This window comes from Stegodyphus dumicola, chromosome 3 (genome assembly GCF_044657685.1).
Source record: "Stegodyphus dumicola isolate Sdum_Otavi_A_Nest chromosome 3, ASM4465768v1".
In the NCBI taxonomy this organism is placed as follows: Eukaryota; Metazoa; Arthropoda; class Arachnida; order Araneae; family Eresidae; genus Stegodyphus; species Stegodyphus dumicola.
In genome coordinates, this window is record NC_140770.1 from 46,003,531 (window position 1) to 46,021,038 (window position 17,508).

General features: G+C 32.3%; 1 protein-coding gene across 1 annotated transcript in view; it reads right to left on the bottom strand.

The window, feature by feature from the left end:
• LOC118195887 (uncharacterized) overlaps positions 1-17,508 on the bottom strand; it is a 235,872-nt gene that overhangs the window by 92,269 nt on the left and 126,095 nt on the right. The window contains exon 3 of the mRNA XM_085812832.1: positions 1,703-1,822. Within this exon, the coding sequence (XP_085668958.1) occupies positions 1,703-1,822 (120 nt within the window). The remainder of the gene's footprint in view (positions 1-1,702; positions 1,823-17,508) is intronic.

Consider the following 17,508-nt stretch of genomic DNA (forward strand, 5'->3'; position numbering starts at 1 on the left):
GAAGATAAGTTTATCAAGAAAATCATATTAATCATCGGCTATTAGGAAGTTGTTGACCTGTATTATTTGTCTTAAAGAAACCTATAAAAAAGAAATAACTTAAGAAAATCAACAAGATGGCTTTGTTATGTAAACACCACGGAGCAACTATGTATTTGCAATAAATATAATGAATTTAACGACATGACATTATACCAACTAATGAAGATGGATTACACTCGGATTACATTGATCTTATTTCGCAAAATTATTGAAGATATTCTTTAAAATTTTTCTCAGGTAACTGAATTTTTTTATAAACCCATGCAGCTTAAATAAAATTACAATGCACATTTAATAACGCTTATGGTGCAGTAACAAATAGTGTTTGATAATATTTGATACACCAAAGTTATTTCTGATAAATGAAGAGGAATGAATCTAGGAATTATGATTAATCATTCAGAAACAGAGCATGCGAGTAGCATTGTAATTTTAGCATAATTTTTAATTTTCATATATCTTGCAGTAATTCTCAAAAGCAACAGTAAGAGAAATGAGATCATGCTCCAATTTCATTTCTTTCCTTTTTGTGCGAACGCATTTGAAGAATATTGATTAATTAAATAGTTAGAATTACAAATAGCAAAGAAATCGTTCATCAGGAGAGATAATTTTTTAAATAATGTTGTAACCATTAAGATATAAATAACATACTATTTCACTCTGCTGAATTATCCTTGCCCCACCCCCCCCGCAAAAAAAATTACAAAAAAGTTTCGATTTTTCGTGCTGCAGATTATCTATGACCATTCCCACATGAAAGAGTTCCCTGATTAGCACCAAAGGAAGATGAGTAGCTCGTGACATATCAGAAGAAATTGAAGATTTTTACTACTAAGATAACTGAATTTTACTACTAAGATTTTGTAACGGGATTAAGAGCTTAACACTAACTTAAAGTTGAAAAACCTGATTCCGAGTATAAATATGCAGTAATGAGACAACAGCATGGGACTTCGTTGAAAGTACATTTGATATTAAAAAGGGTTTGAAAGTATAACTGAAAGGAACATTACACATATATGGAGAAAGGCAAGTAGGATGAAGCTACACAAATTTATAAGTCCAATCCAAGACATTTTTATTGCAATTTCTGAAGAGAAGCCAACAGCACAGTGTGAAAAAGAAAATAAATATGATGGTAAATCAAGCTTAAAATGCTAGCAAAGCAAAACTACAGTCAGAATATTGATGATTGAAAGATATATTATGATTAGCAACGATTCCTCGATTTCCCATGTAACGTTTCCTCTTCTGTTCTACAAAGTAAAATAATATTAACGATATTAACCTAAACAGTTTATACAGAATAGATTTCTTCGTTTTATTTCACATCAGAATTAACTGAAATAAAAATTATATATAAGTTAAGCAGAACAAAAAACATGCACATTGAAGCAAAAATATTTAGAAGAGAAGGTACAATTTTTAATGTTATTAATTGATTAATTGTTATACATTTCTTGAAATTATAAAATGATTGGGCATTTTCTATTTTTTCCTTCCTTTCCTTGGTGATCTATAAAAACTTACGGAATGTTATGGAATAAAAGTTTAAAACTATCCATTTTACTCATCGTGCAAAAAGACAGAAAAATACAATTTTTAATAGGAAAATTTTATTACGTAATAATTAGAAAAGTATGCGGAATTTATCTACCCTTGATCCCTTTTCACCTATACATTTGCATCCGCTTCCTTCGCAGCCAGCACAAGGTCTTGCAGGTTCTTCGGGTCTTTCATAATTCCTAGGTGGATATTGATTGTACTGATACTGTTGCTAAGGGAGAAAAATACAACATTTTCATAAACGAAAATAAATTAAATAAAAAGTTCACAAATATTAAAACTAGCAATATAAATGGTAAGTTTTCCTCAGATTCAGAATGGCAACCCTCATTTAAAAACTTCGAACTTAAATTTAAAAAACGAAAACTATAAAAAAAAATTACCTCGTGATATAGTTAAGAATTTTGTATCTAAATAATTTCAATGAAATCGTTGTATGTGTAAAAAAATAATAAAAAAATCGTTGTATTTTTCTGTAAAATGTAACATGAAATGCTTGAAAGAAACGATGCTCTGCCGGCAAAGTAAGAATACAGGGAAAAGTCTATTTAACATTAAGTAAAGTGCTATTTCGCTAAATTAGCGAGATATCGGCAACTTGGCGACTCTTTTGGCGATTAATTTTGTAGCAAAATCGTTAAAAGTCGCCAAGCTTGGTGACAATTTGGAGACATTTTAGTAGCTGTAATGGGTATCATAATTGAATAATGTAACGCTATCGTAATTTAATAATGTGAATATATAACTGCAATGGGTACGCGTAATTGAATATCTGTAATTGATCCTCTATGCAACTGTAACAGTATCCGGCCCTCATATGCCTTTCAGTAATTTCCAGAAGTATTAGAAATTTCTCGGCTGCCGGGGGAAAACTATATGAGACCGGAGAGAACATTAGTTTCTCAGTTGTTACTTGTTAGTTCAGCGCGGTTCGGAGTATTGAGATATCTCCGTGTTAGCTTCGCTCTTCAGATGCACTTTGCATTGCGTTGTGTTTAACGGCCTTAGTTATGTGTAACTACTGATTGTACTCTGTGATACCATGAAGATCTGTACGAATATTTTTGTGGAAAATTCCAGAAATGTGAAATGCTTCTTTTGGTAAAGTAAATTTTATCAAACTGTTATCGGTTCTGCGTGCATTCAATATATGGCGAACCCATACGCACGCAAAAATACTTATGTTCAAAACATAATGAAAATGATATTTAATTAGCATACAATGAACTGCATTAAAACATAATAAGCGCCGTAATATTAGGAGGACTCGAGATATGAAATTAGAGCTCAGAAGAATTAGATGTTTAATAAATGCAGAAACTCGTCAAATTAGGGAAAACTCGACCTTTAAACTGACTACTTAAGTTTGAGAGTTGATAAACGTTGGTTCTACATGCATACAGAGCTTTATAAATTTTGCACAAAGGGATTTTGCACAAAGATTTAGATGTAATTTTTTTATAAAATCATTAATGTGCCTAATTCTGAATTATATTATAAAAATTTGAAATATGAATAAACAAAATTCATAGAATTTGATATTCATTCATTCATAGAAAACAAAATCCAATTAAAAATGCATCTAAGTGCTTTAATTCGTATTTTATTATATAATTTTATAATTAGCTGATTATTTAGTACGTAACTTAGCTCCCAGTTCTTCAAAATACAATCAGATAATCATAAACATACTTGCATAAAAATAATTTTAAAAAAATCATATAAAGCAAAATTTCAAGTTTCAAAACTATATTGATAGCTTTGACTCTACCAGAAAATTTCTGATGAATTAATTTATCAAAATTGGGAAAAATAGGAAAGTTATGCAAATTTTTTTAGTTGAAACAAACATATTGTTACGAGGCATCAGAATGCGTAGCATTCTTCGGAAAAAAAAAAAAAAAAAATAGGGTTATAGGCAAGTCCATTTAACACTGACGTAAATGGCCATCTCGCCAAAGCGCCAAGCTGGTGATGGTTTGGCGACTAATTTTTATTGCCAAATTTGGCGAGAAATTTACAAAATGTCCTAACCCTAAGTAAGCATTATCTGTATCGCGCTCTATGTAACTGTAACTGTGTATGCTTTCGAGAAATTGAAGGTAATGGAAATTTCCCTGAGGATGGGGCAAACTATAAAAGTACGGAAAAAGCAGTTTTCAGTTGATGCACCTTTTTAGCCTATTCTACATGGGACTCTCGTACAGACTTATTTATTCTCAGGCGCCTTTAGAGGCACAATCTTCCAGCCAAAACGCATCGACTCGATAATTTCGCAAATGACGGTAGTTGGAGTTTTCAGTTTAGTTCAGAGTATTGAGAAATTGCAGTACGAGCTTACGTATTTGAAGGTCTTTGCATTGCTTTATGTTCAGTGTTCTTAGTACTGTGTTTCTTCGAAAATATTAATGTCTTAATTAATATATTGGTCTTAATTAATGTTTCAGGTCTTATATTAATGTTTGCTGCAAAAGATACGGTAGGGCTTATTTTTAAGGAAAGTCTTATTTTTGATGCACAATAATTAACGTTTGTTCATATTCAAGAAACATATTTCTTCAGGCTCAGGAAATAAATTTATTGAGGTTCACATTTGTTTCAAAAACATTTAAAAATGAAAAAAATCGTTCAGTGCAATACAGACGTGTTGCCGTCTTCTTCTGGAATGTCGTCATAAAGCTCCAATTCCGGCCTGAATGTTTTGCGACTTCATTTCCTCTAAGACTATTGGCCACTCAAGTTGAGCAATACAGCTTTCCTCATATGAACTCTTCTAGTCCATGTAGCCTGCTCGTAAGGCATTGGCAATACAGCTGTCCGTTATTCTATTCCACGCATTCTTTACCCAAGTAACGATTTCTTGTAGCTTAGGCTTCATTAATTTTTCTCGTAGATTTCTCTCAATTCTGCTGTTTTCAATGCAATCATTGATTTCCGTTCTCAAATAGTCTTTAAATGTCTTTTTTATTCCAATATCAAGATTTTGGAGGGATGCAGTCATTCCTGCGGAAATCTTCCTTTCATCAATTCTTCTTTCTGCTAGGAAGTTCTTCATGCGATGAGTGCTAGCAGAATCCCACTTTAGTATACCTCTTTGGACATTTCCGCAAAACAAGTAAAAATAACATGGACCCACTTTCTTCTTGCTGCTTTTGTGCACCAAGCGTTTTCAGTTTCAAGAACATAAATACCTGAAATGCGTTGTACACGAACATGTTTACTCTTTCTTACCATTAGAGATTTAGAGGGAAAGCTTTCTTTCCATCGATATGAATTGCCAAAATAACATGCAAAGCGTTCATCTTCGCAACCAATAGGGGGAATGTAAATCGCAGAAGCGTCTCTCTGATCAATGGTAGCTTGAGACTCTTCACCCATTAACTCTGCAGTTTCATCCATAGCTATCAATCATGTTCGATAGTTGGTACTCAGAAAAGTAGATGCATAAACGAAACACTAGAATATAAATGCACGTTTAATCACTTCAATATTTTTCAATTCGAATAGTGCTGTCGATCTTTTAAGAGACGGTTCATATCGCTGAAGGAAGTCATCCACCCAGTATTATGATGCTTTGGAGTCGTCTGACGATATATCTAGCTGTGCTGCTATTGCAAAAGCAAATGCTTGAAAATCAGCCCAGCGAATAACCGCGCACTTTGTTCATTTCTCAGCATTCCATTCACAGATGATTGTTCCAATTCAGGAAATAATATTGCTGACCTTATCTACACTTACGCTTCCTGGCATTTTCCTCGTCGATCTGCTGACTGATGTTACTCTACTCTGATCGCCACTGTCGGACCATTCGTAGATCCAATTTCTTTTTGCAGAAATCTGTGATATTTTTATCCCTGGAGTCTTCGGCAATTTCTTTCTTGTACTTCACGGAATAGCTCTTTCTTTTTTGCACTCACTTTATCTGAGCATCAAAATTTATTATCAATCACTCGACGTATTGAATACTGAAGATTCGAATTTGTCACAACCGTTTGTTTCAAATGTTTGTTGTCCGTCTATTTCAAATGTGCATGTGTGTTGCATCTGCACTTCGTCATTCGGCAATATGGCTTATGAACGTCTGGCTTATAATCTTAAATAGAACTTATTTTAGGGGTAAGACTTATGTTAGGAGTACCGTGAAAAATCACGCTAGGGCTTATTTTTTGATAAGTCACATTTTTTGGGAAACGTGGTAGTTTGAAGTGGTAACCACTGATTGTGCTATTTGATACCAAAAAGAGCTGTACGAGTATTACTTTTGGGCAAAAAGTTCCAGATCTGTAAAGTGTAGGTTTTTTTTTTTTTTTTTTTTTTGAAAAATAAATTTTATTAAGCTTTATCGGTTTTGTGTGCATTCAATCCATTACGAACCCGTGTCCGTAAAAGAATTGTGATATAGAAATCATGATTGAGACACAGAAATGGAAAGCCATACTTTTCTATGTTATTGATTTAAATCGCTAGAAAAATTAGCATCATTTATAAAAAATACAAAATTCTTTAATAAAGAATGTTGAATGTTTTTCATTCTTTGTTTACTAATTGAATTACTTTAGTAAACAGCAGCTTTGAGAATTAATAGTTAGAAAACCGTTTCAAATAAAAAAAAAGGGTTAAAATTAGCAGTTCTTCCGCCATCAGCTATCTGACTTGTACTCCTTTCTACTGTCATCAGTGCAATCAATAAACCTACTCGTCACCTTTCAAGGAAAGTGAAGGGGTTCTCTTTATCAATATGTTTATTTGGGGCAGTTGAGAGATTTATCTTCAACAACGTTAAAGGTAAACTGTCGAAAGAAACGATTAACTTGAGATCTCATATCGTCTATCCATAATTCAACACCTCCCGTCTCCTAATCTTGCGCTCTTAGTTGATAAAATCTAGATAATAAGCTCTAAATATATAGAGAATTAATTCATGATATTTAAAAGTATTAAATTAGTAAACTGGATTATTTAAAAAAAGAAAGCGAGTATGTGCAATATAAATTGTCTTCAATAATTTGAAAATCTAAAAAACGAGGTTTCATTCAAATCTATTAAAATTCAGTGAACTGAGTATCGAAGATTTTTTTCTTACTTATACTTATTTTTTATTACTTATACTTCTTACTTATTTTTTCTTACTTTCTTACTTAGCTGGAAGCAAGACTGCCCAGTAATCGAAGGCATAAATGAATGAAAATTTCAAATATTTCTTAAAGATAGAAAAGGATTATATTTGTTGTCGCTAAACCATGAAAAACTGTTTCATTTTTCAAATTACACAGATAATCCGAAAATTACCTAGATAATCTGCACATTACCTACTAGACACTCGTTAAAGTGAAAATAAGATCTTTGATGGAATAACAGCAATGTTTCTGTGCGCTTAAAATAGCCGCACTTTAAATTGTTGATCGGGCAAGGTTTCAGAAAATGTTACTGCAGCTCTAAATGTACCACAAATAGGTGTGCTTGTCGCAAAATCCAGGCGCTATGTAATGCAAAGTTGTAGAAACATTAGGTATTTTTAGAAGCAGGCAACATGAAAAATAAGCAACGCCTTCGCTGGTAATCGAACCACGGATCTCTGAAATACGCGCCCAGCTTGCAGACCACCACACAACGAAGGCATGCCAAGAAGGCAGGAGAAATAACTTATATACTCCCCCTTGTAAAGGGCGACTGGGGTTTTAGGGAACCCAATCGCCAAATCCTGGGTGTGGAGAATCATCATCCACCACCCTTTTAGTTCGGGCGCCACTGTAGAGACATTACATATTTTTTGGAAACAGGAGTCATGAAAAATAAACAACGCCTTCGCCGGGAATCGAACCATGGACCTCTGGAATACGCGCCCAGCGTGCAGATCACCACAACACGAAGGCATGCCAAGAAGGCGGTAGAAATACTTTATAAAGTGTCACCAATTTTTAGGTTGCGCAAATTAGTGAGCATAATTTTATCAGATATTTTGCAGATTCACTTCCTTAATTGTAATAATATTTTAAACCGTCTTATTCTTTGTATTATAGTTCTTTTATTGACTGATGATTGATTCTGTTAACTAATATTTTTCAGATATCGAAAAATAAAAAGTAAAATTATCTTAATTTAAGGGTATAGAAACGTTGCTATTGCTCCAGTAAGGTCTTATTTTCAGTTTAACGAACGCCTAGTAGGCAATGTGAAGATTAACGGGTGCCTAGTAGATAATGTTCAAAGTGGAGGGAGCGGGAAAGGAAATGAGAAAAACAAACTTTTGAACTTTAACTATACGGAAGCCGTTAATGTGCACAGTAACTAGGAGAAATGCAAAAAACTCTTGCCCCTTAACGCAGAAAATCAGTTAATCTGCAGATTAGTTAGGTAATGTGCACGTTAACGACGTTCGCACTTTATCGGAAACATTAGATTTTCGTTTCTTCTCATCTGTTAGCTAGAATGATTACAACTAATTAAAATCCAAAATAAAACTTCCACAATAAACTAAAATTAACTTCTCAATTTAACGATAACTCACAAATTTTTCAGTAACACATTTCCTAACTCTTACGAGCAGACAAATGGTTCCCGTTCAGATCAAGACAAATAGGAGGATACAATATTAGCAAAGCCTAGCTCATACTTTAGCTCCTCCTAAAACAACCGTTCGCGAAGAAATGTATGCACGCAGAAATTTGCCGGAAAGCTAAATTTGCATGAAAAAATTTGAACAGAGTGGCGGTCAGCCTACGCTGCCAAATGCTTTCTGACTAAGTTTACAAGCGAACATGAAGAACAAAGCTTAGGGGGGGAAAAATCATCCTCTAGCAGAAATGTGTATAAAAGTATTTCCTTTTAACATTGCATATGAAGAAAATCATGGGAATCGAATACAAAATGGGGATTATCAGTGGTGGCCACTGATTGGTTTTTATTATTATTATTATTATTATTATTATTATTATTATTATTATTATTATTATTATTATTATCATTTCTCAAACATTTCGATACTTGACTCATTTGAATTAGACGAAATCATTTTACAGCTATTTCACTCTCATTTCGCATTTTTTCATTCTATTAAAAAATCTATTTGCTAAAATTTTAATATATATATATATATCATAAATTACAGAGTTTATCAATAAATAAAAATTACCTTTTAAAAACAAATCACAGGCACAAAATGAAAACTATGTTTCGTCTTTCTTTTAAAATAATATAAATCCTTGAAACTTTTACTATATATGAGCAATTTTAAAAATACATAAAATTAACTGCATAGATTAAAAGAAAATAATTTGTGAAATTACGCACAAAAAATAAGGCAAAACAGTATTAAAAATGTTTTCGCAAACATAAAAGATCCTCCACTAGATAACGATTTTCACTTTGAGAGCTCCTACATTAAATTACAGCAGTAATTGGAGGAATATTATTTGTTTTCTGTCGTATAACTTTATTATTCTTATCGCGTACATTATATGCAAATGAACTAGAATGAAAAAGCTAATGCAGAATATTTATTTTTAATATCAGCTAAAATTGATTAAATTAATTTTTACTAAAACCCTCTAATTAAATATATAACTACAGTTAACGATTAGATAGTAAATTTAAGACACCATATCCACACATCCACATTTCAGAAAGTTTAATGTATTGCTTCCTGATAGTCACATTCACGTAACTTTTGTGTGTATTAATGTAACAAAATATTTAATAAAAAAAAATCTGAAAGGTTTCAGATTTTAAATTACGTCCAAAGGGGCCCTTTTTTTTTAATGTTTTGTGTGTTGTCTTTATTTATTAAATATCATATTCTACGTACTCCAACTATAAAATTCAGTTCAACAGCAATATTGCAAAATAATTTTTAAATGAGCATATCTTTAAAATTTTCGATACACAGTTCCGCGCGCTGGAGATATATATATGTATTTTGTGCAGTGTTCCCGTTGCTCGCTTTGAAATCGTTGAGTTTGTTAATAAAAAACTCGTTGAAGTGTTACTAAATATGAAATCGATAATAAAACAGATTTCAAATTCAAATTAGGGCCTTCAATATGTCCATATTCTATGGGAGATTACGTTATTCAAATTTTGATGGCTCTAGGTACCGTTGTTTTATCACAGTGCGAGAAATATACATACATCCATGCAGATTTTTCATTATTTAATTTCTTTAAATATAATACAGGGCTCTAATATTTGGTGGCAATAATTTGAAAAATAAAATAAAATTTGAAAATTGATTCGCCGTTTATAGTTTTCATCGCAAAATGCCAAAACAAAATTAATAGTCCTTCAGGGTAACGTGCCCCTTTGGACTAATTAATTTTTCCCTCAACATAATGCACTAGGTATATAATTTTTTTAATTACAAAAAGTCGCATTTTTTTAGATTTAAATATAAGTGAATTGTGAAATATGATATCATACATGAAAGCGAGGGACTGTTAAAGACTGTTTTTTGAGACAAAGTATGGCTAATATTCATCATAAAATAATTATTTTAAATTAAGAACGGAAAAATATTTAAAAATAAGTATTTAAGGTTGTAGATTTTTAGTTTTAAATTAATTGCATACATCATATTCTCCCTTTCAATTGTACATCGCTCTGTCAACGTGATATCGACATTTAAGTTACAATACATTTTGAAAAGAGGCTTAATGAATCAATGAACACCGCATCTTACTTTAACGGCAAATTAATCTGATAGTGAATACAAGAGTACAATAATTACAAAAACCAAGTTTTCGTTAAATTATACTCTGCTTAAGAATCTACATTTAATTTTAAAGAACAGGATTAATCTTAATGAGCTCTAATGCTAAAAATTAATTAATTAAATAATTAATTAAAATAAAAAGTAAAACTAAAAAAAGAACAAAATCAGGTGAAATTACGTGCTTTGTTAAAATTTATTAATACGAGCTCAATTAGCTAATTAACTAACCTATATCAATTCATTTCAGACACTACCTCATGAAGCTAAAAATTATAAATCAAAAATTGGAATTTAACAAAATTTTATTGATTTATTTTCATTTATAAATATATTTTTAATGGTGAAAAGAAACCTGGCAAACAAATTATAAATAAACTTGCAGAAGCCCAGTATTTTATTAGAATTATGCTAATCGCAAAGAAATAGTAGGAACGTAACGTACCATTTTAAAATTCTCACGAATACATTACTTACACAACAAGCAAATAAGATGTCCTTTGTTTTGTAATCAGGTAAATAAAAATGGCAGAACACTTCACGTATTATTACGGAACTGTGTCACTTTTTCTCTAAAAGACCTTGAATAAAAACAAATGTCACGGCCATTCTGCAAGTGCTCTAATTTTGATGCCTCTTTTTCCGTTCTCGCATTTTAAAGAAAAGGTTTTACCAGCAGTCATCCATGTCCGATCCAACACGATCAGTTAGTTGCACAATGGGTTTTGGTTGCGCGGCTCCAGCAGATAAAAGTTGAAAATTGCTCTTGAGTAATTCAGGTACCGAGTATCTAATGGTAGCCTCCAGAAAAAGAAATATGATACAGCTCTGACAAATAATTATCGGCTTTGACTAATACAAAAGAAACTCGATTATCCGAAATAATTGCAACTGTCGGATAATCGAAAACTCGGTTAATAAGAGACTATATTTTAAGTTCTGCCAATTTTTCTCTTGTCAAGCTTTTTTTAGATTGTTTATTTGAAATTCTTAAAATAAGGCCACAAGTACTATTATTAGCCTTTTTAATAAAATCTTTTAATAGTATATATTTTTTCTTCTTTCAATTAAATAAATAATCCATGTAAGATTTTATTTCATGGCATGTCATGGAAAAGATAAAATAAACAAACTCAGTCAAGATTTACATAACTCTGAAATTTTATCAAATTTCTTACATATTTTTATTAAACTATTGTAATTTTTTCCCCAAACAACCTACCCTTTTTTGTGGTAATACTATAACTCTACCAGCAGCCGCATGAACATGCCCCTTTATGAACAACAGAAAATCTATATGATCACGGCCAGATCTAAGCATAGGCAATCTAGGCAGCCGCCTAAAAAAATAATTTTTCCTCGCAAGCAACAATAAATAAAGATACATTTCGCTTTGAATTATTAATATGCTTAATTCATACGGAGCATCAACTATAGTCTTCCCCTAAAATACTGGAGGACAAATTACTACAAAAGGGAAGCATTAGGACGTTCCTGTAAATATTAAAGATCTTTGCTTAAGCCTTCACACTGTCCGTTTCACTTTCATGGTCAGCCTCAGCATCCCTCTCATCACTGAAATTTTCATTGTTCTCCGGATCTACAGAGCGAATTATTTCTTTGTTGCTTAAGACTTTGAAAACTTGGTTCGCCCGAAAACTTTGTTCGAAACTTGGTTTTTAGATTTATTCATTCTGAAGCTAAATCTTCAGCCATGTCTTTGCATCCTTTAATCCTTTGAAACATGAATAGGAATTCATTCTCAGCTGGTGTTAGACTACTGGAGCTGTTTTCGTTACTCAACGCATGCAAACCAAATCTTTTATCGAAGCATAAAATCCGAAGGCCATTAAATGACCCATCACTGATAAGAAAGGCCAACGAATCAATCATTGATAACAGAATTCGCAAATATTACGGATTTTAATTGTATTTTTCTAATGTTACTACTACATTTTCCCAAAGTAAATTGACTTCCGGCTCGATTACTAAAGGCCTTGGTTCATAAAAGACTGATAACAGAGATTCTACTTATCTTACAAACAAATTAGAAGTCCGTTCTTCAACTGGATGTCGTTTAATCATACAATGAATTTTTCCAGTGACTGACGGATATAAGAAAATACTTTTTCTGATCTGTAGTAATACGATATCTAATTTAAAGAAATTTAAAATGAAAAAAGGGACGTAAATAAAATCTATATTTCATCCTCCACCTATTCTAAGCTCAGCATGAAATATTTTAAATGTTTTTCTTAATAACTGGACGCAATTATTAACAACGTATCAAAAAGTAAAAAATATGTAGGTAAATGTATTAAATTTTCGAAAAATTACATGTTAATATAGAGAAAATATGTTAACCAAATCTTCTTAATCCACCGAGCGTTACGGGTTTAGCCCGGAAATTTCAAAGTTCCTCAAAATGTCATGAATAAAATGGTATTTTCTTGATTATAATTAAAAATGACTTCCTAACTTAGTACAGTGATTCCTTATCTTCCAATATACTACATCCAACCCGAAATCAGATACATTAAAAGCTGGCAGGAATTTTCATGTGTAACGAATAAGAAAGTCACCCTCCTATACGGAATTTTCCGTTCTCAAGGTTAGCAACTGACATAATTAATTAATTACCACAAAGTAAACCATACGTAGGTAAATGAACTTTGGAAACTGAAGCTGAAATATAGTGAGATATGAAAAAATACTTTTGCAATGTGTTAGCCATGCTTACCATTACCTCAATCTTTCATGTTCTATCTCAAAGCAACTTTTCAATACATTAATGGTAAACTTTCTTTTTAATGGAGTCATAGCTGCTTGAAGAAGGGGTGAACAATTAATCAGCTAGTCTTTACATGTAATTTGCGCTGTACATCTTTAATTAATTACAACTTTGTAGGCTAAATGCAGTAGTGTATAAGGACCATTACGCCCGCTGCTTCCCAGTCTTGCAAATTTTTGCTCCTGATGAAGAGAGATCTGTTTGCCGTCGAAACTGATTGAATATTTTGTTTAAATGTACGTCAAATTCAAAGTTGTTTCTTTACTAATTTTAAATTAAATGGCTTAAGAGCAACAAATAATGAATTACTTATTTAGGCAGGCAGTTGCTCACATTAATTATTAATTTCCTCACAAATAAAACTTTTTTAAAAATGTTTGTAAAATCCATCTGAAGTATAAGAAATGAATCTGCCATCTGTAAAAGTTTTCATAACTATGGAACAATACCTGCGTAGCAGCGATTTTAATTCTGAAAGTAAAATTGAATTTTAAACCATAAGAAAGCTGGATAACAGTTCTGACATCCATGAAATGCTGAGTCACAAGTATCAAAGTTGCAACATCTGTGCATTACCCCATCTCTTAGCCGGGGACGCCCATATTAACATCAATCAGAGTTTCTAACCTTTTTCTTGAATCGACCGGCTTTTAAAAGAATAGTTTTCTTCGTTGACCCCTAATATTTTTATGTATAATATAAAGCGCGTGTAACATAAAAATATTACAAATGACTGTGCACATACATGATTTAACTTTAACAATTAGAGTAAGAATATGAATAAAAGTTTAACGAAAACGGTTTATTAGACATAATTTTTATTTTCCTTTTTTTTATATTTTCGATATCTTTAATTTTAAAAGTAAAAACAAATTAACAGATACAAAAATCTCAGATTCTAATTTCTCAAAAAGTGTGATGTTAATTCATGTGATGGCTGTGCTTGATGTGTTGATGCAATGTTTTAAATATTTAGCATAAAATTGCTTAATCTAATTCTTAAATCACCTCGTTCAGAAATATTCAACCTGTTTCTTGTTTTCTATAGTAAGTTATTGATTTGACTAAAGCTTGTACTTACTGAAGAAGAGGGAAAATTCAATAATGTGAGTTGTAGAGACATTAGGTATTTTTTCGAACAGAAAGAAGTGAAAAATGAGCAACGCCTTCGCCGGAAATCTAATCCCGGACCTCTGGAACACGCGCCCAGCATGCAGACCACCGCACCACGAAGGCACGCTAAGAAGGCGGGAGAAATACCTTATATACTCTCCCTTTTAAAGGGCGACTGGGATTTTTAGGGGACCCAATCGCCAAATCCTAGGTGTGGAGAATCATCAACCACCACCCTTTTAGTTCGGGCTGAGCTCCCAACGGGCTGAGCATGGAACTCTTGAGGTCCATGAAATTTTAAAGAGTACCTGTGATGATTAAGGGGTTGATAATCGAACGTTCACCAGCAATTGATTGGTACAATCAAGATCCCATTGATTACAAAGTATGTATTAATAAAATTGATAATTATTTATAGATATGATTTCTTTTATCGATAATGCTGTAGAGACATTAGGTAATTTGGAGGCAGGAAAGATGAAAAATGAGCAACGCCTTTGTCGGGAATCGAACCGCCGACCTCTGGAATACGCGTCCAGCGTGCAGACCACGAAGGCATGCCAAGAAGGCTGGGAGAAATACCTTATAGGGTAACAACTTTAATTTTGGGACATTCCTCTCGGGTGATTTTTAAATTCCGAAACTTAGCGTATTCCGTTGTTTTGAGTAAGAATTGACTTATTTGTATGTTAAAGTTTTATATCGATAAAAAATTATCAATTTTATTAATACATATTTTGCAATCAATGGGATCTTGATTATACCAATCAATTGCTGTTGAACGTTCGATTATCGACCCCTTGATCATCACAGGTATTCTTTAAAATTTCATGGACGTCAGAAGTATACTGACCCCGTTGGGAAGTTTTACGTAAATGAAGTATATTAAGCAGTTAAGAATCTCATTGGAAATAGAACTAACCGGAACTTAGTTTTGTACCATGATCATACATACTTGGCTAATGCCAGTTATTATTATTTGATTTCACAATATTTCATCTGTGTTTGACGCGATCATAGCGCAGTAAGCTATAGTGTATTACGTCACTTCCGTAACAAATAGTATAATGTTGCAAATTGCTTTCTGAAATTTACTTCAATCCAGATCCAGAAAATTTCACAACATTAAAAAAAAAACCTCTCTCCATCCAATGGACGTTTCAGATCATCAAAACAGCTGAGCAATAAATAAACAAACATGGAATATATATAAAAAATATGCATGTGTATGCTGATAAAATATAACATTTTCAAATGAAATGCTTCCAATATTATTAGAAAAAAGTGAGCAAATAGATATTTTTGTCGCTTATAACGATAATTGATCCCCATTTGTTTCTAATTTCGTCTATATGTAAGCACTTTTTTTAACATTAAATAATGGAGATCAAAGACCGTTCGGTATATTTTCTTGCATAAATCGAAAATATTTAGTGAATTGCTTAGAGGTTGGCTTATATACGACGTGAAAACGATTTAAAACTAATGCTATCGTGAAAGTGGGTATACTCCAACTGCGCGAATAAAAACTTCTCCCCCCCCCCGTCTGGGTATAGTCCAGCTACGCGAATCAAAATTTCTTCCCCTCGTTTCCTGCCGGGGAACTATAGGGTTACAATTTTACTTTTCGAAGCCACTTGTAGCCAAGAGGAAAATAAAAATACGCTAACGAAGAAAGTAAAAGGTATTAGTAAACATACATATTAGCATTGCAAACACCTTTCCGTAATTACATTGTAAGTTTTTAAGTTCAACCAAGTCAATCACTTTCTTCACCATGCATTAAATTATAGTTTGGATATTTACATATACCCACATTTAAAACACAAGTAATTTGGAAGATAGAATAAACAAACTAATTTCTTAACATATATCACATAAGTCACAGTTTAAGAACTTGCAATTACAAATACCTATCTTGTACTGTGATTTGAACCTTTTGCACAACATTACAATGCTGAATATTATTAAGAAAGAAAAATATATTCACTTAACTCATTTAAGGTGTTTTAACCCATTTCGCGTTTTTTACTAATACGCGTGAAAGTGCAGAAAGTCATTTTTCTTTTCATCGGTAGGTCAGCAGAAAAAAATCTCTTCCGCTTCATAAACTTCCTTCCTTTTTTAAAATGTTCTAACTCGAAAAAAGTATAAATAATTTTAAGAACACTGAAGAATACGCAAGAGGAAAGACCTTCATTTATTTAAAAATAGAAGATACCTTAATGCAGCAGTTCATTTACATTGCATCATCTGTCCTTTCAGAAATATGCTATAGATCTTTAGCGCATATCCGATCTGGTGGTATCAGACACTTGCTATCCCAGACCTTTATTTTATCTAATATATAAACTCGAGGTTAAACAAGCGTTCTTCACATCATTAGCTTCCCTTACTTCCTAAGGAAACACAAGGTCTTGTACTAAATAATTCGAAACCTAAACTTCAGAAATGAAATCTACTGCTACAGCCGTTCTTGCAGTCGTGTGCTTGATCGCCATCTTGACCTATGCATCTGGCAATCCTACCCCAGAAGAAGAGGCGAGACACCATCATCATGACCATCATCACGATCATCATGACCATCATCACGATCATCATGACCATCATCACCACGATCACCATGGCCATCATGATCATCACCACCATGATCATCACGATCACCACCATCATGGGCATCATCATCACCATGGCCACCATCACTAGAAGCAAGAGGAAAAGTTGTCACAGAGTGATGATCTTCACAGCAAAACATGGAATTCAAAATTTATGTGCGATAGAATTGATCTGTGATGATTTAATAAAATAAGAGATACAGCAATTAAGCTCTTTATTTCACAAATTTCCTTCAATTATAAGCTCTGCTTAACTAAATAACAAATTCATGAGCATTTAAATTTAAAATGAAATTAATTTTAATAGTTATACTACATCAAATACATTTCCTTTGAACACTTAACAACAAACAATCAAGCAGCGCAAAAAACCTTCTTTTGAGTTAATAATTAATAAATATAATGATTTTGCAGAAATTTATCAGGCTCAAGTTTCTGACTCAAAAATTTTCTCGTGAGAACTTAAAAAGTTAAAAGAACTTATACTTAAAAATACAATGCTTTTGAAGAAATATTTTTAGCACACATTACAGTCTTAGAGAAAAATCAAAAACCAAGACTTTACAATTAGCATAATCTTAACATATCTGAAATATACCAGCTGTAAGTGCCTCAATCCACCACTGCATGAAATTTATTTAATGCATTATTATTTATTGTTTCAAGCATTAGAT